This window comes from Solea senegalensis, linkage group LG11, assembly GCF_019176455.1.
Source record: "Solea senegalensis isolate Sse05_10M linkage group LG11, IFAPA_SoseM_1, whole genome shotgun sequence".
Lineage (NCBI taxonomy): Eukaryota > Metazoa > Chordata > Actinopteri > Pleuronectiformes > Soleidae > Solea > Solea senegalensis.
In genome coordinates, this window is record NC_058031.1 from 14,081,597 (window position 1) to 14,105,173 (window position 23,577).

General features: G+C 40.9%; 2 protein-coding genes across 5 annotated transcripts in view; one reads left to right on the plus strand and one right to left on the minus strand.

Moving 5' to 3' along the window:
* Positions 1–15,618, plus strand: part of cntn3a.1 (contactin 3a, tandem duplicate 1) — a 67,920-nt gene extending 52,302 nt beyond the window's left edge. Inside the window, exons 12-23 of the mRNA XM_044037368.1 lie at positions 1,103–1,230; positions 4,022–4,197; positions 6,069–6,186; positions 7,684–7,842; positions 8,031–8,180; positions 8,630–8,700; positions 9,725–9,959; positions 11,029–11,144; positions 11,273–11,459; positions 12,159–12,271; positions 13,351–13,519; positions 14,224–15,618. Coding sequence (XP_043893303.1) covers positions 1,103–1,230; positions 4,022–4,197; positions 6,069–6,186; positions 7,684–7,842; positions 8,031–8,180; positions 8,630–8,700; positions 9,725–9,959; positions 11,029–11,144; positions 11,273–11,459; positions 12,159–12,271; positions 13,351–13,519; positions 14,224–14,315 — 1,714 coding nt within the window. The 3' untranslated portion in view covers positions 14,316–15,618. The remainder of the gene's footprint in view (positions 1–1,102; positions 1,231–4,021; positions 4,198–6,068; positions 6,187–7,683; positions 7,843–8,030; positions 8,181–8,629; positions 8,701–9,724; positions 9,960–11,028; positions 11,145–11,272; positions 11,460–12,158; positions 12,272–13,350; positions 13,520–14,223) is intronic.
* A 1,771-nt stretch (positions 15,619–17,389) lies between these two features.
* Positions 17,390–23,577, minus strand: part of si:dkey-178k16.1 (protein 4.1) — a 33,273-nt gene continuing 27,085 nt past the window's right edge. For 3 of the 4 annotated variants that reach the window (XM_044037372.1, XM_044037371.1, XM_044037369.1), the window contains 6 exons: positions 23,021–23,425; positions 21,605–21,820; positions 21,430–21,489; positions 21,137–21,226; positions 20,613–20,693; positions 17,390–20,327 (listed from right to left, as the gene is read on the minus strand). In XM_044037372.1, coding sequence (XP_043893307.1) covers positions 20,193–20,327; positions 20,613–20,693; positions 21,137–21,226; positions 21,430–21,489; positions 21,605–21,820; positions 23,021–23,425 — 987 coding nt within the window. In that variant the 3' untranslated portion in view covers positions 17,390–20,192. The remainder of the gene's footprint in view (positions 20,328–20,612; positions 20,694–21,136; positions 21,227–21,429; positions 21,490–21,604; positions 21,821–23,020; positions 23,426–23,577) is intronic. The other variant, XM_044037370.1, reaches the window with a different exon arrangement.

Here is a 23,577-nt window from a genome sequence, read left to right on the forward strand (position 1 = left end):
AGACATTTTTTTTCAAGGCCTTGTTGACACCGGCATTCGTTTAAGGACTCATCTCCCACAAAACATTTTCAATATTGAAAAGCCTCAAGTTTATCATCCTTGAAATTTGAGCGCTTGTGTTTTTCCTTTGGAGCTTAAGTTAATATACAAACAAGTCAACTTTTGAAGGAAATGTAACCCTGTCTGGATTATATTTAGAGTGGACATGAATGAATGAATAAATAAAGTGGCACATTTATGTTTATTTAAATTTGAAAGCAAAACATTTAATTATATTGTGACAGTTTGGGTTAAATAAACAAAATTTAAACTAAATGCCAAATATAATTCTATTACATGAACAGAGAGACTGGAAATATATCATTTGGAATTTATTCAACCAGTTCCTTGTTGTTGACTTGTGTTATTATTTACCTGTAGATCAAATGAGACGATTACCTTTCTTCTGTAACCACAGTCAGATAGGTAATGTTTCACTGCGGGTGAACTCACTGAATAGTATGCGATCGGATTTAAGATTCGATATAGGTGTATCATCTCATTAGTTGTTGTTGGTAATTAGAATTTTGTCCTGGTTAGCCCTTAACCCACAACACTATGATCTCAGCGCCGCTTTCCAAAGGCTTCTCTCAAATTATGTTGTGCTGCCACAATGTTGAAGTGCTGATTTTGGCATAAATTAGGATGAGGTGTCCCCACTGTATGAAGACATCCTGAATTCACTGTCTTGAACTAAATGAATTAAATAACATTCAGTCATTTCAAATCTCCCATGTCTTTGTGATCTAAAAATAAACGATACCTTACTCTACGATGGTGATTTTGCGACTGTAACTCCTCACACGGCGCTTTCCCTTCTGTCACACCAAAGCACAGGAAGCCAATTAAAATTCACTGAGATAAACTCCTGACTAAAGTTAAAATGCTGCAGGACTCTGGGCTTCTTCATTTAGAATGTATGATTGAGTATGCACTTTGAACATATGTATTGCTGTACTGTTGCATTGTCACCCGGCTTAATGTAGTTTTATACGTACAATATGTATACACATATACAATATATTATTTTTATATGTGTATATGCTCTTTTTACTACCCACAGAGTCAGTGTGTTGGACAATGGCAGCCTTCGGATTTCCAATGTTACTAAAATGGATGCTGGACTCTACACGTGTGTAGCCAGAAACCAGTTTGGAGTGGCGAGTAGTGCTGGCAGCCTCGTGGTGAAAGGTAAGATATTTTCTTTACTCTGCTGTTACACTCTATGTTACTTTATGTCTTACTCGTTGTGGTGGTCTGAAACCATACAGACCGTAAAACATACAGTACAATTACAGAATAATATTAGTTTCAATTTATTCAGATAATATCACAGTGTTAACTAAAGTTGTGCCGTTTTTCCACTACATGGTCCCAGCTCAGTTCGCCTCGACTCAACATGTTTTTCCATTACAATATTGTGGGTGGAGTCATCACAGCACGGCTGCATGAAACTGCCTTGACTTCATTTCATACGCGGCACAAAAATAAAACTAGTGACGAGTGACTTGTAAAGCAGTTGTTTTCTATGTACTGAATCATTAGAATCAGTTCATTAAACAGACTTGTTCTGACTGACACAGACACTGAACTGAAATACAGCGGCATGGCTCGTGATCGCCGGCTTTCAGCAGTGCTGTCGCTAAATACACCAGATTGCTCTGTTAAATGATGAGATTTTAGACAGTACCATCCTAAATGTTGGAGATGAACCCACGTTGTCAGGATTGTTAAGTCTTTTGTTTTGTGCCTCTTCCTGTGACGGAACTCTGACCACAGTACACAGTAGTCTGACGACGTCACGCATAGTATTGGCCCAGCTCGCTTGGAACCTCACCTGAGCGGGTACTAAAAAAAGTACCAGATACTCGGTACTATCGCTAATGGAAAAGCAAAATAACCGTGCTGTGCTGAGTCGAGTAGAGTCGTGCTAGTGGAAGCCCCCCCATAAGTAAGTGTAATGTTTCCTTGTTTGTCATGGGTCAGTTACTCTAAGGGTTTTGAAATCCCTGCACATTTTGTTATCCACACTAAAAGAAATGATCTGGTTGTCTCTGTGAAATTTAAATTAGCCAACACTGACCCTTACCACCACGCACTTGATGAACAAACAGCCAGCTATTAAGCCCATTCTTACCTGATGCATATACAGTAGTTCTCCTGATTGAGTGGAATTGACTGGAGGAAGAGTGACACAAGGCCCATCGTATTCCTGCACCTTGATGTTTAATTCATACTTCTTTTTTTGCACCGTGACTCATAGCCACGCTCGGTTTGTTTAAGATTTCAATCCATTTAAATCACACACTTCTGCAGTGCCTTGATTTTTTTTTAGGTCTTTTTTAAAAAGCGGAGTCAACAACAGTACTGTTTAATGCCTTTTGGTGATTCCTCTGCATACATTTTGAATTGCAAATTAGCTCCAATGGAGGACCAATTTGCTGTTTTTGAAGCCACAGCTACTTTACATGTAGGGATGTAGCTGTTATTGAAGATATACTGTCCATGTAGTATTTGCATTTATTTGATCAGAGGAGAAAGGACTCACTGTGTTAAGCCATGTGCAAATTTAACTGAATAAGCCACATACAGGGATACAGAGTAACATTTCACGTTTTAATTCAGTTAGTTTTAGTTGATAATTGCTTCAGCTAATTATTCCCCCTAATGACTTGAAGTGAAATAATGGTGTTTTTTATTTATTTTCTTTGACACACAAAATATTCCGTTCATTACCACATGAAACAGAAGTGGGAAGTCACCGACGCTTGACAGAAAAATGAGAAGAGTTCATCAACAATGTTAACAATATTTTTATAAGAGAAGTCATTAAATAACACTGACGGGGTTAAAGGGGAAATCATGCAGGCGAGTTTCTGCTCTGTGTGCTGTTGTGCTTGCCATGGTGTGGTTTTCAGATGTAGCAGTCAGCTGCCCCCAAGTGGAGACTATTATTTAAAACATTTTTCTGAAACAAGCAATGGGCTGTTCCAATGGTCCAGGAGAGGGTAAATCGTTCCTTAGATTTCCCCTGATTTTTACATCAGCGACCAAGATAGTAACTCTGCCATCGAACCCAAAGGCTGTACAATGGCTATAACAACACATATTGTATCCTGTCCCTGATCCATGGAATTAAAACTTGCTATCATGGCTGTTTATATACTATACTATAGTATAATATAATATACTAGGCAAAATGAGAACATTCATGTACCTAGCAAACTGTGGGAATGAGGGACTCAATTTGTGATTTTCCCCTCCAATCCATAATTGCAAACCAGCACCAAGCATGACAGCTCTGCAATTGGAGGCAGAAAGTTTTGCTCCTCTCATCTTGCATCCAAACTTTCCTTGAGACTCACCTGGAATGCTGTGACCAGTTGGTTGTGCTTTTGAGAGTACGAGATAAACAAGCCGGCTTGTTTTGACAGAGCTGACTATAGACCTTCACTGCCCCTGACATGCTGCATCGGCTTGCCTGTCCATTAGATGCATACGACATGCATGCATAATTTACAGCGGACTAGTGTATGGGCCTCTCATCCTGTGCTGCGCTGCTGCTGAATGAGACACACAGCTGAGATGGACCACAGGATGAAATAGGATGGCTTTTTGTCTCGGCACACACAGAGTCAAATCATAGACTCGGATCTGACCTGCTGTAATGGCTGAAGTTTTCCTTTTGTTTGCTGATTGGACTCTATTTCTGTGGTTGTTGTTGTTGTTGTTGTTGTGTTGTGGTACTTCAGACCATGCTCGGATTTACGAAACACAAAGAAAGAGATGCAATTCAGACTGGTCCTTTTTTTGGTTCACATCTGCAGGATTTGTTGAAGGACAGGATTTGTTTTGTTTTTTTTTGCAAATATTTCTTTTATCATAGATGCAATTCTAGACAGTCTAGAAACTGTGGGCACGTCTACATCTACAGAGAGTGTGTCTGACAGTGCCCTTCTCACTTTAAACTTCTTGTGTTCAGAGCCGACTGTGATCACCACTCCAGCTGGACATCTGGACGTGACCGTGGGTGAGAGCATTGTGCTTCCCTGCCAGGTGTCTCATGACCCCACACTGGACCTCAAGTTCACCTGGTTCTTCAATGAGCAGCTCATCCACTTTGGAAGCCACGGGGCATATTTTGAAAAAGTTGGTGGGGTAAGTAAGTGCTCGCCTAGTATTTCTATGGTCCGTGTTGCACATGAACATGTAGTCCACGATCACCATGATAGCACCGTCCCTTAGAAGTCACAGAAACATGAGTTTCACTCTTTATGATGGCAGAAGGACAGCATGTATTTGAAGCACTTGCTCTCCCTGGTAGAAAACGAAAAAGTCAAATCTTCTTTGTATTTTTGTATCATTTGAACATAATGACATTATACCATTGACTTTACTTCTTATAAAATCCCCGTCATCTAACATGCTTGAAGAAAAAACATTCTTTCAATCTTTTTATAGTACTCAGACATCTTTCTCTGCATTTCAGTTTCGAGTTACACGTATTATCAAAGTGATCTATAACTCTATTAAAATGATCATGAGCACATTTACGTCTCATTTCTCTCAAAGCCCCTTAATTCCTTTTTAACACTTAACTCCGCGACACCGCGCTCTTTACCACGTTGTGGAGGGAAAGCTGTTGACGTGTTAATGGTGGCTTGTCACTTTCCAAAAGCGTGCCTATTTATATGGGAAATAGTACTTTGTGAGCAAAGCACAAGTTCAGACTTTTCTTCTGTACGGGCAGAATGAAACACACGTTGTCTTATTGTGGAAAAAAACAGGAAAGTTGGAACCACAACATCAGTGAGAAGCATCTAACTGCGCATAATGGAAATGGGAGAGTATGTGAACCAAATCGGGGGGTTAAAGGTTAGGAGAGAATTTATAGGAAAGCTGATTATGTGGTAATGCTCCTGAAACTCAAAACTGGGTAGCTTCACAAACAAACAACAGCTGAATTGGCTCATATGATCAATGTGGATACTCTTTCTTGGATATGAATACTGATTCCTGAAATATTGTGTTACAGATAGATGGAAATAAACAGAGGGTGTCTGTAGCTGAGTATTAATATTAATGCAAGTGTTTCTGTAATATAATATTACACCTCGAGTAACCATGAGGCATCAAGCTCAACAGTAATGTTTGAGGAGTCAGTTATAAACTGAGAGCTGTTGGCATTTTGAGCCTTGTCTTACATTCTGTGCCACCGAGCACGACACAAATGTCTTTCCATGCTTCAGCCTGGCACAGCTGTCCACCACAATACCTCAGTGCAGTCATTCTGCTGTCAGTGATGTAGTCTCTATTTGGAAAGGAAATGGAAGAAAACACTGAACTGAAATACACATTTGTATCAGATCTGGAACGAGTAGATAATTCCTTGACAACCACTGGAATGTATTTCATGTAACTCTCCAACCAATAAATCATGACAAGTCAATGCAGGGTGAATACATTGCCAGAGTATATTGTCTTAAAGGCACAGTAATGATATAATTTACTGTTTATTGTTTGACTTCTTGTAAGTCTCACTTGGTTTTCTATAGGTCAGCTGCAGCTCGGTCCTGTTTTACAGCTGAGTGTAAATTTTGCGAGAGTGAGAGACGAATGACTTGAGGCGACTGATTTTCTTCTTTTCCTTCTTTTCTTTTTTAAAATGTCCCCTGATTGTACATCAAAGTAATTACTGAGTCTCATCACCCCGTGTCACAGTCCCTTACTTTCCGAGCGCTCACTTTTTAAGTTCAAAGCTGATTATGCAACTGGTATTTAATGGACATCGGCAGAGTAAATGGAATCAGGATGAATAAAAGGATAGAGCTGAGAGAAGCTTTTTAATTCCCCACAAAGAACAGAGCACATAAATGGTCTCATTCAGGCTGTGCCCATAGTTCTGTATTGTCCCCTTTTCTTTCATCATAATATTAATGAATGTAAAATAAATGAATAAATGTCAAAAAACGGACATTTCAATTTCTTTGTTGTTGTTGTTTTTCCCCTCCTGACCACTGCACTGACAGCGCTCAGCTGGTGACGTCATGATTCGCAACATTCAACTAAGGCATGCTGGGAAATACACGTGTGCCGTTCAGACCAAGGTCGACAGTGTGTCCATCGCCACTGACGTGGTGGTCAGAGGTGAGGATGCAACTCACAAGACATTTAAGGATACATGTTTGTTTTTGTTATGTTTGTTTCTCCACATGTGACATGTGTTATACTGTCCTGGTCGTATTGTGAACATTGTGTGGCTTTATTGTTTTCTCATTATTTTAATCAGGCCTCTCCTTTCACACTAATGTCCTTTGTAAGCCATAGTCTAGATTTTTGATTTTAAGATACATGATTAGACTGTTGTGTTTTATTGGTTGATTGACCCATTGATTCACTGTATGGTGTGCATTATTGGTTGTATTGGAGCTGGGGCTGGACTATACCATCCATCCATCTTCTACCGCATTATCCTCCACATGAGGTTTTCAGCTGAGGGGGGAAGGGACACTTCCAAAGACAAACAACCACCCACTCTTACAATCACACCTATGGTCAATTCAGAGTGTCCTAGTTACCTAATACCCCATGTTGCATAATTTTGGACTGTGAGAGGAAACCGGAGAACCCGGAGAAAACCCACGCACACACGTGGAGAACATGCAAACTCCATGCAGAAAAGCCCTTTTATCATGCTATTATCATGATAACCCTAACCCAATTAAATATTAGATTCATGAGCAGAAAACAACACTTTCTGGAGAAACATCTATGATAATAATGATGTTATTTTCATGTAATATGCATACACTTTCCTATATTGCCATTGAAGAATATTATAGTGCAATATATAATGTATATTATATATATTATAATAATAATAATAATAATTATTATTATTATTATTCTTATTGCCCACTCGTAATAGGAACCTATGTATTGTCATTTCCTTCATGTACTCACACTCAGGGTTTAACGCCAAATACAAATGAAGATTGTGTTTGTTTTGTTTTGAGTATGCACAGTAGCTAAAGGTTACAGCATAAACGACAGAGTGCACACACGAGCCGCTATGTCACCGAAGCCATTCACTTCAGCTGTGCATCATTGCTACAGAGATCTGAGCTCATTTATCCACAGTGTTTAATATCCTGTAGAACTGTGGAAGACATGTTTAACCCATCTACTTTGCTGCTTTGCTGCTGTGAAAACATGTTGATACAGAACCACACTGCAAAGCAACAGTGAGACAAACCGTCTCGATACAACTCTATTATCACCCTGTAAAGTAAGATGTGTCATCTGGTAATTCACAAGCCAAAAAAAAAAACAACGATGAAGGAGAAAATTCTTGTGAAACAGAGAACTATTATGATTCTCATGAACACTGTGGTTCATCTGACCTTTTCAGTCCTAATGCAAATGTTGCACTTACGAAATAAGGCATATTAGAGAAGAAAGACTAAATGTGTTAAAAACAGATCAGGCTGCAGATGTTGCACCACATTACCAGCAGTGGAACAAGTGCGGACTGGTTGTAATTCAGCAGCTGTTACCCGCCCACTCTGTTCTGCCGTCTCTTGTCTTCGTTAATCTCTACAGCATATATCGTCCTTTGTGAACTGTGACAAATTATCGTTACAGGTCCCCCTGGGCCTCCTGTGGACTGTCAGGTGACTGACATGACAGAAACCACTGCCTCGCTGTCCTGGGGACGCGGCATCGATAACCACAGCCCCATCGTCAGCTACACCATCCAGGCCAGATCACCGTTCTCTCTCGGGTGGCAAGCTGTTACCACTGGTATGCTGGTGTAATCTGACTGTCTAGCGTAGATGATCTAAATGTGATCGAGATTTGAGTAAGGCGGGCCATGATTGGTTACATACAGTATGAAATGACAGTAAATAACACATCACCAGCTTGGCTCACTTCCCATGGCAGGTCTTGTGGGGGCTTTGATGAAAGGTTATTCCTGTGATGTCTTTCAGTTCCTGAGTTGCTCGGGGGGAAGCAGCTGTCAGCCGCTGTCACCGACTTGAGTCCATGGGTGGAGTACGAGTTCAGAGTCCTGGCAAGCAACAGCATAGGCACAGGAGAGCCCAGCAAACCGTCGAAAAAGGCCCGCACCAAGGAAACATGTATGTGTAAATACAAGATAGATACACTGCATTTACAGCAAGAATGCCTGTTATTTCACTGCTAATATTTATCAAACGTAAACATTTCAGAGATTTCTCTTCTTCCTCTGGACGCACAACTGATGAATTTACCATATTATTGACCACAAAGCTTTTTTGCATAAGTGTGTGGGGAAAAGCAGGATCATAAACACATAAAGCAGAGCCAATAAATTAGAACCAGCATCAAATATAGTATAATATAGTGAAAATAGATTTTAATTCATCAAAAATGATATAGGCACCCATTCATGTATGAATTTCATGATGGTGTAGTTGTGAGGATGTCTAATTTACAGTCATAGCTGTTAATAGTTATTAGTTAATAGCTGTTAATAGTCATATGCAGTTATTGTTTATTTTAAATGAGTGTATGAACTATTATTATACAGCTCACGGTTTTTCTTTAGTTTCCAAGGTGACTCCAGCCAGAGTGAGCGGTGGCGGCGGTGGGCGTTCAGAGCTGGTCATCACTTGGGAGGTAAACATGCATTTACATTTGAGTTATCTTCTTTATGTGTGTGTGTGTGTGTACATGTTTGGAGTCAGTTGTGAGGATAAATGCTAATTCAGACCTGTCTTTGTGAGCACATGTTGATCTGGTGATGGTTGAGATTGGGGTAAGGGGCTCGTGAGTGCAATTTAGTGTCCTCACTAAATATGCTGTGAGTGTCCGGTCTTAAGGGCTGTTTTAGGGTTACGGGGATACATTAGGACATTTTCTCAATGTCTCTACCAATACAGACCCCTGCTGTGATTTGGTGTGAAGGCAAAGCACAGGATCGAAAACGATTAGGGAATAGTGTTGCAGGTTTAAATAAGTTGGGGTAGTCTATAAAAGAGTGTGTGTGTCTGTTTGATATTTGTGTGAGCACATGCAACTGTGCTTTTAAATAATTAAATAATAAAAATGTATACATTGTATAATATACAATGAGGAAATTTGTATGATACACATTTCCTCATCCCCTGCACCAACTCCATATCTTCCCTATTGTCTTTCTCTCATTTCTTTATTTGATATTTGTCAGAATTACATTTTATTGACGTGATGGTGAATTGAGCAGAGGAGGAAATAATTTAAGAAGCGAGCAATTTTTGTCATCATTTTGTAGCCATTGTCCTAAACACAGTGAGAAGGGGGCAGGTTCTCAGGAAAATAGTGTTCCAACCTTGATATAAAAATGTTCCACATATTCAGGACTGTTTGGCCCTGGCAGAGGTATGTGCTCTACTGATTGATTTCAACCTCTGTAGACCTATTTTAATTTGAAACTGGAATAAACTGTAGAAAGAATAGCGCCAAGGTTGCGCCAAGATAGTTCTGTTATACTTGCCATCAGTTTAAAACCACTCAAGCCGAGAGAAACATTTTTTAAGTGAAGCATCAGCACATTTTTTTTTTTTTCAAAGTGCATTAATCTATGCAGAGCTCCAGCACATTTCCTTCAGTTATCAATCAGTCAGCTTGAGCCATTCCTCTGAGTCATCTCTTGCCTTCCCAGCCTGTGACTGAGGAGCTGCAAAGTGGCCCAGGCTTTGGCTACGTGGTGGCTTTCCGCCCACTCGGGGCACAGGGTTGGATGCAGGCTGCTGTCACATCTCCAGATGCTTCCAGATATGTCTTCAAGAATGAGAGCATCCCTCCTTTCTCCCCTTACCAAGTCAAAGTCAGGGTTTACAACAACAAGGGAGAAGGCCCTTTCAGTCCAGTGACCACCATCTACTCGGCAGAGGAAGGTGGGTACAACAAACTCTATATTATAAATATTTATGAATTTATGAGATGTTTTGTTATATACTGTCTGTGCTCATCTCACCAGTTTGTTTGATCTCATTTGGAAAGAGATGATGTCACGTCATGAACCACTCAGGGTTTAGCCATTTTTGAATCAAAGTATGGTGTGAGCGTCATCGAGTGGTCTGTCAATCTCAATTCTGTGAACCCTTTTTTTGTGGCTAATGCAAACAGTGTTTAATGGTTTTTTTTGTTTGTGTTGTAATTATAGTATTCATTTTTATCTTGTGTTGTCTTGCTTCCTATTTGTGTTGGATCCACTTGAAAATAAGTCGATGCACCTCAAGGGGTTTGTCTATAATTTATTATGTTTCAATTCCTGAGGTCTATAAAAAAAACATCATCATTTAAAGTTATATCAGTTATGAACGACACATATTTCTCTTTCTCATCTTTTCCAACACTTGATGTTGTTACGAGCACTTACTTCACCCTTAATGCTCATGGGGGCACAGCGCCCATGGTAAATTGCCGTGAGAATAATACACAACTCCTTATATGGGCATTCTGCGGTGGGGGGGGTGTTTATAGGTCACATACTCAGGCTTAAAAAAAAAGCATTTTTTTCGTCCTCTTATGTGAGGAAAGTTATGATTCATTTCATATCACATTTTAAGTAGTGATATAAAGTAGCAATAATTGTGCAGAATTCACAAAATAAACTTCTTTTTGTTCATAAAAACAAGCCAAGTGTTTTCCAAATTTCACAATTTCAATCCCGTTTTAAACATTTTGAGTACTACTTTTTGCACAGCTGTGTTAGTTGGAGAAAAAATTTTTTTTTCATCAGATTGCCTACAGGTTGTGCTGAAACAAAGGATGTAAAACACACATTCTTATGCCCTCTGTATATACTGTATGTTTAAACATAGTAATGGGAAAAAGCAGTCAAAATGCTCTCTGTGTTCTAAGAGTTACTACTCTAGAGTGGATACATAAGATAGAGCCTCAGTTCAGTCAGTCATATTCAGGTAAGTGTTCTGAATCCATGTCTTTTTACTGTCCTTTAAGAGCCCAGCAGAGCTCCAGGGAAGCTGAGGGCAAGGAGTGTATCAGCATCCGAAGTAGAAGTCACCTGGAAGCCACTGGCCTGGAGTAACAACCGCAGACGCATCCTGGGCTATGAGGTCAAGCCAACACATGCCCACAAATGTACAGTTATAGATGGAAGTATTAGCTTATAAATCAGTCACAGTCTGAGAAAAGAATAAACTCTTCTTTTCTTCTTTCTTTCTTTCTTTTTTTATGTTTTTAGTTGCGGTACTGGGGTGAGAAGGAAAAGCAGGACACAGCTCATGTGATCAGGACAGTGGGAAATAAAACCTCAGTACTCATTAAGGACCTGGAGGGCATGAGCACCTATTACATGTCCCTGCAGGCCTACAACAGCGCAGGAGTGGGTCCACAAAGCGCCATAGTTAATGTCACGACCAAGAAACCACGTAAGGACTGACAGTTTATGTCTCCTTTTTCAAACTTTGGCAGTCATTTCAAGGTCTTTTTTCAAGTGTATTATGTTTTACCAGTTAGAGGTATGACGGAAATATTGACTCTGGAATAATAACGTGAAGGTATCATATATCATGTATCATGTTCTAAACTGCATTTTTAAGGTTTAAAATAGAAGTGATTCTTTTCTGGGGGCACCTTGTTTTGTTCGTTGGCATTGCATCACTGTGGAAAAAGGGGAATGAGTGTGGTTTGACATAAAGGTAAAGGTCAAGTTGCCAAATGATGAGAAGCTTCAGACACAGGGTGAATTTAACTCTGGTTCTGTCAGAGATTTCTTCGTGTTAAAGGGGAGGGGATGCCTAGTGCTTGCTCATTGTGTGAAATGTTGGGTTTCTCTGCTCTCGATGATGTTGTCTGTGTACAGTGCCTTGAGATAAGAAAGTATGCTGTGATTTGGCGCTATATAAATAAAATTGAATTGATTTGAATTCCCTAAAAAACACATCAGCCAACTCTCTCTCCGGCTTTATGTTTCACCTGTTGCTCTTCTTTTATGTCGTATCTACGCTACAGACGCTCTCCTTCTTATGTGTGTCATGTACCTGCATGCTCAGGCCCACGTTTGTAAAACAAGGAGATTTAATCCTTAATCCTTGTTTTCTTCATTATTCCCTGCTGTCTTTCCGAAGCGCCGAGTCAAGCCCCGGTCAAAATAATGTGGAACACCTCCAACTCCAAGGTCATCCTGAAGTGGGACCAAGTGCACGCTCTGGAGAACGAGTCAGAAGTCACAGGATATAAGGTAAAAAAAAAAAAGTGCAAAGGATTAGTAAGGAGGAAGTGAGGGCAGCTACGGAGAGGATGAAGCGTGGAAAGGCAGTCGGCCCAGATGTGGACATTTTTGATCAGATTGTTTAACACAATCTCAGAGTGAGAAAATGCTTGAGGAATGGAGGGGAAGTGAAGTGTGGTGGCGCCAGTTTTCAAGAACAAGGGTGATGTGCAGAACTGTGGTTATTACAAAGTGTTTGGGTTGATAGTAGCAAAAGTGAAAGGTAAGGTCTACAAGATGATAGTCTAAAAGACAAGGACGCAGAGCTTGCAGTGACAGAGCTGAAGATTTTCTGGGAGGGACCAGGATGTACAGGATTAGAAATGTGCATATTTGAGGGACAGCTCAAATTGAATGGTTTAAAAATAAAGTGAGAGAGGCGAGGTTGAGATAGTTGGACACAAGATGGAGGCAGGTGATCCGCTGTGACGACCCCTAAAGGGAGAAGCCGAAAGAAGAAGAAGAAACTGAGAATGAATGGTCATACAAAACCACTGCAATTTAGTCGTTTATGTGTAAAAAACAGGCTAGTTTGCATAACATGCTATGAGTTCTAATTATTATTGTCATGTCATGGATCTTTTGTGGTCATTTTCATGAATATAAGACAAAAACAAATGAATTTGCCGCCTCCTGCACTGTGTCACTGTGTGTCAGGGTCTTACTCACCTGGAGTCTCTCCATATTACTCTCAGTTAGGAGGTCATCACTGCATCCAAAGGCCACAGTCACGTTGCCGCTGAAACACAAGGATTGATGCATCTCTGCTCGAAACCTAATCTCTGTTTCCCCCCTCGCTCCTCTGGTGATCTAACATGTGCACAAACCCATACTCGGATTCATCTTTGTTAGTTTCCGAGGCAGCACATTACATCGCATGGAGCTGCCTGAAATAAACTCCGCCTAGGACTCACATTTTCTTGTCAGTGCATCGTCAAAAAAAAACCCCAACAACAAGCACTCACATGATGCATGATGTGTTTGGAGTGTTCCTGATGCCATGCCTCGCATCATTGTCATTATCTCTTTCCTCTCGGTTTTCACGGTAGGTGATGTACAGCCAGGACAAACACAGTCGTCCCAGCGTGGTGGAAACCAACACCACCTCCTTGGAGCTGTCGCTGCCGGTCAATGAGGACTACGTCATCCAGATTAAACCCTTCAGCGAGGGAGGGGAAGGTAGCAGCAGCCGCCAGATAACCATCCCCAAGATAGCAGGTGGGACAGCCCTGACACCTGAGACATGAACATGATATCTGCCTTCATTTGTGAGACATCAATGCAAAACAGTTTATGAAATCAGCTGTGCTAGTGTTGAGTGTTATCTGCCTGCAGATTAATAATAATTTATAAGAAAGTATGTCTGACTAATTGGATTTCTCTTATCAAGGACAAATTTCCTAGAAATACCAGCGAGAGTCAGTGACGTTGTTGGTATTCATCACACCCCCGCAGCAGCTCAACATGTTCTGCAGCTGAGTTGTATTATGGCAGCTGTCGCTAGATAAATTGGTATCTCTAATATTTATGCGCTATTTTTCCATTTAATGTCAGTGCAAAACAAATGGGTCTTTAAATACGCCATTTCTCTCTTTTATCTCTTGCGGTAAAATACAGTTTCTTATCCACAGACTGAGACTTATTCTTTACATCCATCATAAAACAACAAAATAGGCCCAGACGTGGAGACAATATTTCCAGTAGAAGGTTGTTTAATAGTAGAATTTCCCTTTAAATCAAAGTGTGACTGTTGCTGTGTGAAATCCTGGTCGTGCCGTAATTGAGCGTAACGCACTAGTGCCATCTGTCGTTCCAGCGACGGACTCACACCACAGAGTTCTTCTGAATGCATTTGTCTAACTTGTGGTGACGTTATGTGAAACCTTCTTGTCATACGTTGAATTTGTTTTTGTTTATTTCAGGCTCCATAGCCATGGGAGCAGCCACGGAGGCCTCCGCGTTGTCCTTGGTTAACCTTGCGGCGCTAATCCTCACAGCCATGGCTGTTCTATGACAAACATCTGCAGGAACCACGGCCACCGCAGCTGCTTATTGAGAGGAGAAACAGCAGGTTAAAGACAACCAGAGGCTGACAGCAGCATTTCCACCTGCTCTCTACCCAGCGCTACCGTGTCCTCTCTGCAGAGCTCTCTTTGTGAGGGAAGATTGTTTTTTCCTCTACCTTTCTGAAGGTAAAGAAAGGAAGGAACTCGTTCGTTCACAGGTTGCATTTATGGAACTGAAAGGAAACCACTGTAACTCCACTGCAGTGTCATTGAATATTTGTTTCTCTGCCGCTTGTCAAAGCGATTCATATTCCCACGTGGTTTTCAGCTTGAACGGACCATCGTTGTGTGATGCACAGTATAGGATGTGTACTTGTTTTCTTTGTGGGACTGTGCAGGTTTCGTTCAATCAATATATTATGTAGCACTGAACTTTTCTTTGATGATGATATATTAACTGGGGATGAAGAAGACCTGAATTACTTAAATACTTCATCCTAATATGAGTGAAGTTATATTTAAGCTTGACTTAAGTCAGTTCCTCTCTCTCTCTCTCTGGACAATCTTTGATGAACTCCCTGAACTGTCTCTGAAGGAAACTAAGTGTTACTATTTTCTCTAAGAAAGGGGGGGGGATCCTTGCTGAAAAAAATTGACAAACCAGAATTTGGGATTTTGTCTGGACTTGATTCATTCCTTTACTTTAGTTGCCATGTCACTGACTGGAACCAAAGGTTTTGAGCGGACGGGGTTCAGATCGTTCCACCTGTTATTATCATTGTGAGGAAAAAAGCAGAGTGCACATCTCCATATGGCTTCAATCGTTAAGGGTGGCAGAGTTGTGTTGATTAATCCATGTCTTACCTTCCTCGCTCATCTGTGATAAGTGCGTAACAAAGGCACACTGAACTGTGTGAACCTCATTGTTGTAAGTATGTATGAAATCCTCAGGACCCAAATGAGCCTTAAGTCTTACGTTTATTATCCAGGCTGTTATTATTTAAGAGACATATTTATTTTTCCTTTTCTGCTCATCCACACGTTTTTTTTGTTGCTGTTGTTGTTGATCACAGTGTTTCTGGGGCTCAGAAAAACAACATGCCTTTCTCCTTTAGTCTTTCGTGACGAGCCCTGTAAGTCACTACACGTGGCAGTGACCGCTGTCTTTTCTAACATAGCTTACTACATAGTAGGGAAGGCATTTTAAGTGTCAGCTGCTGTTTGGCATGAGATTGGTCAGTGTACGTACTTACGTTGCTTAGGATGTCTGAATGGATCAACCTGCTTTTAATAAATATGCCATTTTTCTCATTCCCTTCTTTGATGCCTCCTCCTCAGGCCTTAGCTTCTGGTCCTTCTTTGCTGATGCTCTGCAAAAAGTTCACAGGGTCACACGTAAAGAAAAGAGGGGAATTAAAATTCCTTTATACCTCTATGCTCTAAGCCCAGCTCCGGTTTCAAATCTTTATTCTCAAAACAGACACTATGGTGTTTGTCATCTTTTTAAGATTTGTTTGCTTTTGTTATAGTGATCCTTACACCCAGTGTCCTCACACACTGTATGAGATTAGCCACTTCCCTCATTTCAGAATGTTCCATGTAAAGTATACACTGTGACCAAAGACATGACGTTCACAAACCACTGCAAGCTTCTGTTGTGAGGAGGAGAAACCAGATGAGGCAGGAAATAATTAAATCTGAATTTTACAAGGTTATTCTTCCTATTGTTTTCCCAGAGGTTCAAATACTATTGAACACTGTTTTGTTGGGTTTAATGTGTAATGCTCTACAGATGTAGTGAGTCTGATTCTAACCATTAATCGAAGTTGTAGGATTTATTTGCAACATCTTCCGCTGGGCCACATAGAAGTATTGCAATTTGTTCTTAAACAAGCTCTTGTGTTGGCCCCTTTTCCCCCTAACACTCCAAAAGCCTTTTGAATGTGTTATTCATTTTGCAGTCAGTTATTATGAACTCAGTAAAACCCTGAATCAACATGCTCTTATAGGAATAATTCACAGATCGCGCTTCCCAACCTCAGTTTCCCCTGAGTTGAGAAATATCTTTATTCTTTTCTTTGTTATGTGCCCACCAGTGACTTGGTCCTGTTAGCGTAACTGTTAGCAAAGATGGTGGACACTGTTTACATTCTGGGAATGAGGTCCCACCCCCCGACGAGTGGGTCTAAAAAGTACGGAATTAGCGTTGCAGTTGCAGTTTCAAGGCTCAGACCGAGGCTCGGAACAAGTGTCACTGGTGGGCGCGTAACAAAAAAAAGAATGAAGATATTTCTCGAAACTGAGGTTAGGAAGGTTAGGTTAGGGACTGAGGTTACCCATATTCTAGTAATACAAAGCTAAATAAAAAAATCACAGAAGTATTCCTTTAATTTTTAAAAACTCAACACTCAAATAAATGGGTCATTATCAGGCTTCTCCAGAGCTTGATGGCGAACCGGACCAGGATTGAGAAACGCGACATGAAAGCCATTTTAAGGCTTGCCAGGACGAGCCGTGATATCTTTCCCTAGATGTACTTTGTAACGTCAAACTGGTCCTCACAAAGATAGAAGTGTAACATATCTACACTGCGAGGGACAGAGACTCGAGCTAGAAGTCAGGAGTTCAGTTAATCAGGAGTTATTGGCTGCACCTGTGTTCTGCCACAGCTGAGCGCAATCAGCCCGACTGAGACACTATAAAGGCAGGCTAAGGAGAGTCACTGCTCAGTTGGTTGACGTGTGGGGTTGGGGTGTGATGTGCTTGTCATTTTAGTCATTTATTTTGTAGTTCTGCTTTTCAGTGGCTCCTCTTTCATCTGTAGTTTGGTGGAGAAGTTGTCCATAGCTGTGAAAGGGTTCATATGTTCCTACTTTTAGAAAACAAGGACCGCTTAGGGCAGTTTTGTTATTTTTACAACCCCTGACCTACAGGTTTTTGTTTTCTGAGACATATACTAACCCATGTCCTTTACCAAAAGCCTTACATGATGTTGCATTGTGTCATGAGAAATATAAAGCTGGATATAGCTGCATTTTATTAGTGGTCTTAAGGGGGCAAAAGAAAATCACAGACAAATGTGTGAGATCAAACAGAGATTCCCCATTTCATTTTGTCATTTCTTTTCTCTCCTGTTTTTATTAATTTTGAAGGTATGCAAGTACAATGTACAGCAAAGACACAGCGCCAAGCAATGGGGAGCAGTGGGTCAGAGGAGATGAAGCTGCTGTGGAGGATGAGGAGTGGGTCGAGGTTTAAGGGTCAGCCAGAGTTCATCCAATCAGACTTCAGGACCACGCTGCAGTTTAGCATCTGCCAATCTTCGCAGGTTATTGCATTGTCAGATTTTCTCGAGACCCTTTTGTGGACAGAGGGAGGTAAAGATGACAATTTTGCCTCGAGTTGATGATCATGAGAAGGATTTAATTTGCCTGTCGATGAGCAAAATATCCCATCGTTTTAGTTGAAGTGGTGCACCCTAGTGTAAATAAAATCCATGGCCATTAACTACTTTACATCTTCACAATCCACCAAACACCACCATATATACAGTACAAGGTTTTCACAGCCACACGTTTTCTCGCCTTTTTCCAGTTTGGACACTCCTATTCATGAGCATACGTCACCTCAAAGGATTTGGAAGCAAAATATAAAAACACAACAGGAGTCACTGCACCGCACATGTGAAACATTAACTGTAAATCGAAGTGTCTGAAAGCCAAAGTTAGCAGTACTTTTATAAACCTGACATGGCAGTTTTTGAAACAGGATGTCTCCACAGTTGAATGATTTGCTGTCACATCATATATACATTTTTGCATTAGACTCTTTTTGGGAGATGACACCTTTTTTTTTTTTATTTTATTTTATTTTATTTATTTTTTAGCCATGTCAAGTTTATGTGTTTTTGACTTTCTGGCACTTGTGTAATTAAAAGTAGCTAGTATTTCAAGTAAAATTTTTACAAAAAAAAATCAGAGTTTGTACAATTAGACTGCTACCTTCATTGGCACACATTCATGTCTATGGCATCCCTCTAACAATCATGTATCAAATCACACACCACTAAAAGTTCAAAGATGCTACCCCTGCTCTATCATTTATTCATAACACTGCACTTAAAGGTCGGGCGCTGATGCACAATACTATCTCAGCTGAGACTGTTGAATGATGAAGAAGTTGACAGCTATGAAAAACATCACAACTGATTGTTGGCATCACAAGTCTACTTCATGTTCCATTATTGGAATCTATTTAAAGGTACACACTGATATGTAAAGATATATTATACAGCACCAGAGACAGGAAATTAGATTGATTGTAAATGAAAAGTGTGCAATCATTGGATGTGGGGATTAACAAACAACAGAAATATATTACGTACTGAAATGAACTTTCCCACATTTTCTGATGAATACTCTTCATTTCCTGCCAGGAAGCTTAATTTCCTTTCTTACATGTCTGAGCTCAGATTTGACCTCAGATCAAGACTAATTCAGCACCGACATCTTTTATGATTTCTCACGGTCTTTCCATCTTGATCCGTCCTTAATATTAGTTCATATCCATATTTCTCAATTACAATTCCAATAATGCAAGAAATCATGCAAATATTATCTCAAGTTGTTTTATTTTACTAATGCAGCAGTCCTTTTCTGCGACGTGGAACGAGGGTGCGAGCCTACTCTACGTACTTACTACACAAAATGGCCAAAGTGACATTACAGAATATCCAAGTGGATTCTGAAAGCACGTCTAAAGGCTGGGAAAGAGGGCGGGGGGAGGGGGGGATACTGGAATACTGGGCTAACTCTGAAACATCAGCATGCTCAGAAACTACATTGCCACCATTTGAAAACATGTACACAGTGTGTATTAACAGGTTCTTCTGTCCAGGGCCAAATGCAGGAAATTCCAAGCAAAGTCCATCATGTTGAAGCAGTTTCAGTCTTGTCCTTGCATACATGCCAGCCACATGGAAGTATGTGGATCCAGATTTGGTCTCTAACCAACATTTGAGGACCAGCATCACCAGAGGATCTGGCCGGCACAGTATGATGTTCTCTAAATCGATGCACTCTCATCAGACCGTGTGACGAAGCTCATTTTGTTTACTTAACTGATTTATGAAGGAGCGCAAACTAAACACTGAATTTAACGTCCTCTGCTCTCACTAAAACCTGGTTTGCTGGACGCCTTACTGCTGCAGCTACATGGAATGGATGCTGTGACAAAGTGGAAGAACGACACTTATTACCAGCACACACGGCAGGGATTTGTTGATGTCTTGTTTTGTTGTTTTTTTTAAGTCCAAGGCGACGGACGATTCTCTGGCCATGTATCATGGCACATTGTGACTTGAGTGCACAGATCGCATTTAAATAAACCCCTTCTACACTTCGTCTGTTTGACCTGGACGTACTGAAGCAGGTGGTTTAAGTATCGCGGCCCTGAGAGCTTTGGCGGGAATTCAGTTGGATTACATCTCGTTTGGCATTCTAGTATGCATACCTGCATACTGTCGACCAATCAAAGAACTTAAATGTTTTCCGAACTAATAGACAGTTTCAACAGAGTGTTGCTTGAATGGAAAAACAGAGAGGAGGATTTGAAAGAAGTCCAGGTTCAGCTCTGTGTGTTTGTGTGTGTGTGTGTGTGTGTGTGTGTGTGTGTGTGAACATGTACAAGAGGCCCCATTTGAGCATGACTGACAGTCGGTCTTTCAATACAGCAGGTGGGAGGGGGGGATTTCAGGTTGGGCACTGACACTTTTTGTCCACAGGGGGGCACTCTCGTCTCAGCAAATCAGGACTGCAGATGGAGAAGAGAAGACTGTCAACCTCAAAATCCCTGGAACGTCACAAGAGGCCAGTTATCTTTTGGAGTCAAAATGGCAGCTGTACCTCTGATGCATTGTGTCGATCCTCAGTGGACGACTCTGTTTCCCTGACGACGACTGCCTTGGTCACCTGCATGTCGGGATGCTGCTGCTTGGCTTCCTGTATTGCAATAGCCAGAGCCTGCAGACAGAGAGGGATGTGTGTGTGTTTAAATCATGAGGACTGTTTCTTTGACAGTCCCAGGATGAATGACAGTACAAGTCTGAGACAAATGTTCATCAAATATGTGAGATAATATGCAAGGACTTGGATAAATATACAACCTATGCAATAAATACTGGATGTAAGAATACCAGGCTTAAACTGGCTAATTAGAATACATAATTGTTATTATGTGTTAGAGGTCACATTAATTGAAGTGATTTCACTGTTTCATTCACACATTATTTGTCCATTTCAGCTCACCTGTTCCTGGTCTACATCATCGTCTCCTGTGATTATGATCCTCTTCTCGATCCTGGTCTCTGAATATCCTCCTTTCACTGTCTGCAACACACAGTGACTCTTGCTTTTAACCTATTTCCAGGTCTTTTGCTTTTTATATGTTCAACCAGAAAGTCAAAATAGAGAGTAGAGAGTAGAGAATAGAGAGTTTAATAAGGCCACCACCTGGGTATTACGGCTTATCTGTGTCCGCTGTGCATTGAGCACTAAGGTATTGTATTAGTCAAATATGTGAGGAGAACACTTCTGTGTCAACAGCTCTTGCAGTGGCATGTGCTACAAATAGAATCCAGAGACTTACAGCTTCATATGTGTCATTAGTCAAGTTATGTAAAGACTGAGTCCATAACAAAACAAGGACAAAGAGTTTGAGTGTATGTATATTTAGATGAGCTGCACCTCATTATGCAATAAAATCCAGTTTATTATAAGAGGACAAGAAATGTTGTGCTTTCTTTTTTTTTTTAATTCACTGACGTCTCTACCTTGGTGACTTGAGTGGTTGCCGAGGTAACATTCTCGGTAACAAGAATGGGTGAACCTGCTGCCTCCCTCCCAAGACTGCCCATGTGAACCTGGGAAAGCAAAAGCCCGCAATATTAGACAAATACTGTCAACAAGCAAGCAAGCAGTGAAGCTCATATTTCAGGATATCCAGTCGGATATATTTGTACATTTATGTCTGCTGTGTCTAAGTAGGTTTGAACCCTGGAGATCAGGAATGTTCCTGCTGCAGGTTGAGTTAATATTGGAGAGGTTTTTCCTCTTTTGTACTCACGGGAGAAACACTCTGTCTCGTAGAGAAACAGACTTCACTTAGGCCAGAGATGCCATGGTCCTGAAAGAGCCAAATCTAGATTAGTGACGCGATGAATACACAACTGACATCCTGCATTTAACCAGGACCAAACAGTTCCAGTTTTCAGATTCTTCTTTCTAAATATGACCCTCACCTGATCCGTGAACTCCACGATAGTCGTGGTGACCTCTGACCCATTGGGTTGAGTCTCTGTCCTCACATCCGTCTTCCTCACTGTAGGCATGACATCACTGGCCTCCCGGCTCAGGGGTGTCAGTGCAGGGGTGCGACTGGCTTCTCTGTACGATTGCTCTCTGTCAACTGATGACGACACAGGTACTGATCTCTTTGGTTTTTTGGGAACTACAGGCTTGAGAGAAGAAAGAAAAACAAGCGTTTAACTAAAACAAGCTATAGTTACATATAATTAGAAAGACATGCATGGCCTGTGTCTTAAATACAGTAAAAAAAAAAAAAAGAAGCCAGGCTTCAACAAGGAAGCACCTGGAAGCACTTTGCTCATATGATTGAGATATTCATTTAAGCTTTTGATGTAAAAATAATAAACTGCAGAACCATAAGTGGCTGTGATGTCACATAGAAAAGACTGTAATCAAGAGCTGAAAAGAGCCACTGACTGTCACTCCATCAAATGCATGAATATACATTTGCAGCATATACTGTTTTCGCTCTACATCTTCACTTTACACAGCATCTAAAATATTCCAATCACAAAACAGTGCCAATGCCAGACCAACAACAAACAGAGAAAAATCACATCTCGGTGAAATCACTGACAAATACTTGCAGCGTGATCACACCACAATTACTTTGTTTTTCTAACCACAATGGAAATACTGTAACAGCTCTATTTCTGTTTATTTTATTGTCTGTACCTTTTTTTTTTTTTTTTTTCTTATAAACATCTGTTGCTCTGTTTTAACTCCCTTTTTCTTGTTAATCACTGTGCGCTGGATTTCATGCTATGAAATATTGGGGCAGTCCAACGACCGTTGTAAGGACTGCCCACACTTAACTCAGGTTCAATTCTTGGGTTTCAATATCAGCTTTGAGAACTGAGGAAGCCTCTTGGGAGAAAAAGGTGAAACGTTTTCTACAAGTTCATGCTTTAAAGTGTGCTATGTAAAATGAACGGGGTGCATTAGAACCTTTTTTAAACAGCCTTTCTAAGTGCTTTACTTATAAGGCACATTCACACACACACACACACCCCTTTATCTAGTGCTGGCGTTAAATAGCACTCCTCTGTCACACATCTCATTCCCACACTGTTCAGATTTCCATACTTACATTAAACAGCCACCTGATCATTCAAATTCAACAATGAGGAGCAAATAACAGACTTGCTTTAGTTGCCCATCGTCTCACTTCAACAAATTGCTGTGAATGTACAGCACAACATATCTATCTGTCCATTTTGTGGTACATTGTGTTCACACCCATACTCACCTCTGCTTGTAAACCAGATTTATAATTTATGTGAACTAGTGCAGGAGCAGAAATGTCTGAACGGTTTTCGACACCTGACCTATGAAGAAGTTTGCTGTACCTGAACATCGGGTCGCTTGACCTCTGGTCTGACTTCATCAACCTGGAACTGCTTAGCCGGGGGGCTGCTGCTGGCTCCTCTGGACTGAGGAGTCGATACTAGCGGAGGAGGGGGAGGCTCAAAGGGGCCCTGCTGCGGAAGTGTGTCAATGCCGAGGTACAAACCCCTGTCTGGTGAAAAATCCCTCTCTCCGAGCTCTGACATCCCCCTAGAGAACTCCTCCATGCCCGTGTGCAGGTCTGTGAGGACAGTGAAATCTACTTCAGCCTCCAGGCTGGACGTAGAGCTGACCGTAATGCTGGAACATTTGCGCTCAATCCCCAGGTGAGTTTCCTTCAGGTACAGGATGTCGTGGTCCTGGTCGTCCTCTGATACTGAGCCCAGCCGCCTCTCCCAGGGTTCCCTCTGATGGAGACAGATAATAATGAATATTAACAGCAAATCAGAATCTCCTACAAGGAAAGAATAAGCTCCGGGGGGGAAAATGTTTCTCTACTAATGAGTTAAAATTGAAGGCCTGTTTTCCAATTTCATTAATTTATTGATATAGTTAACAG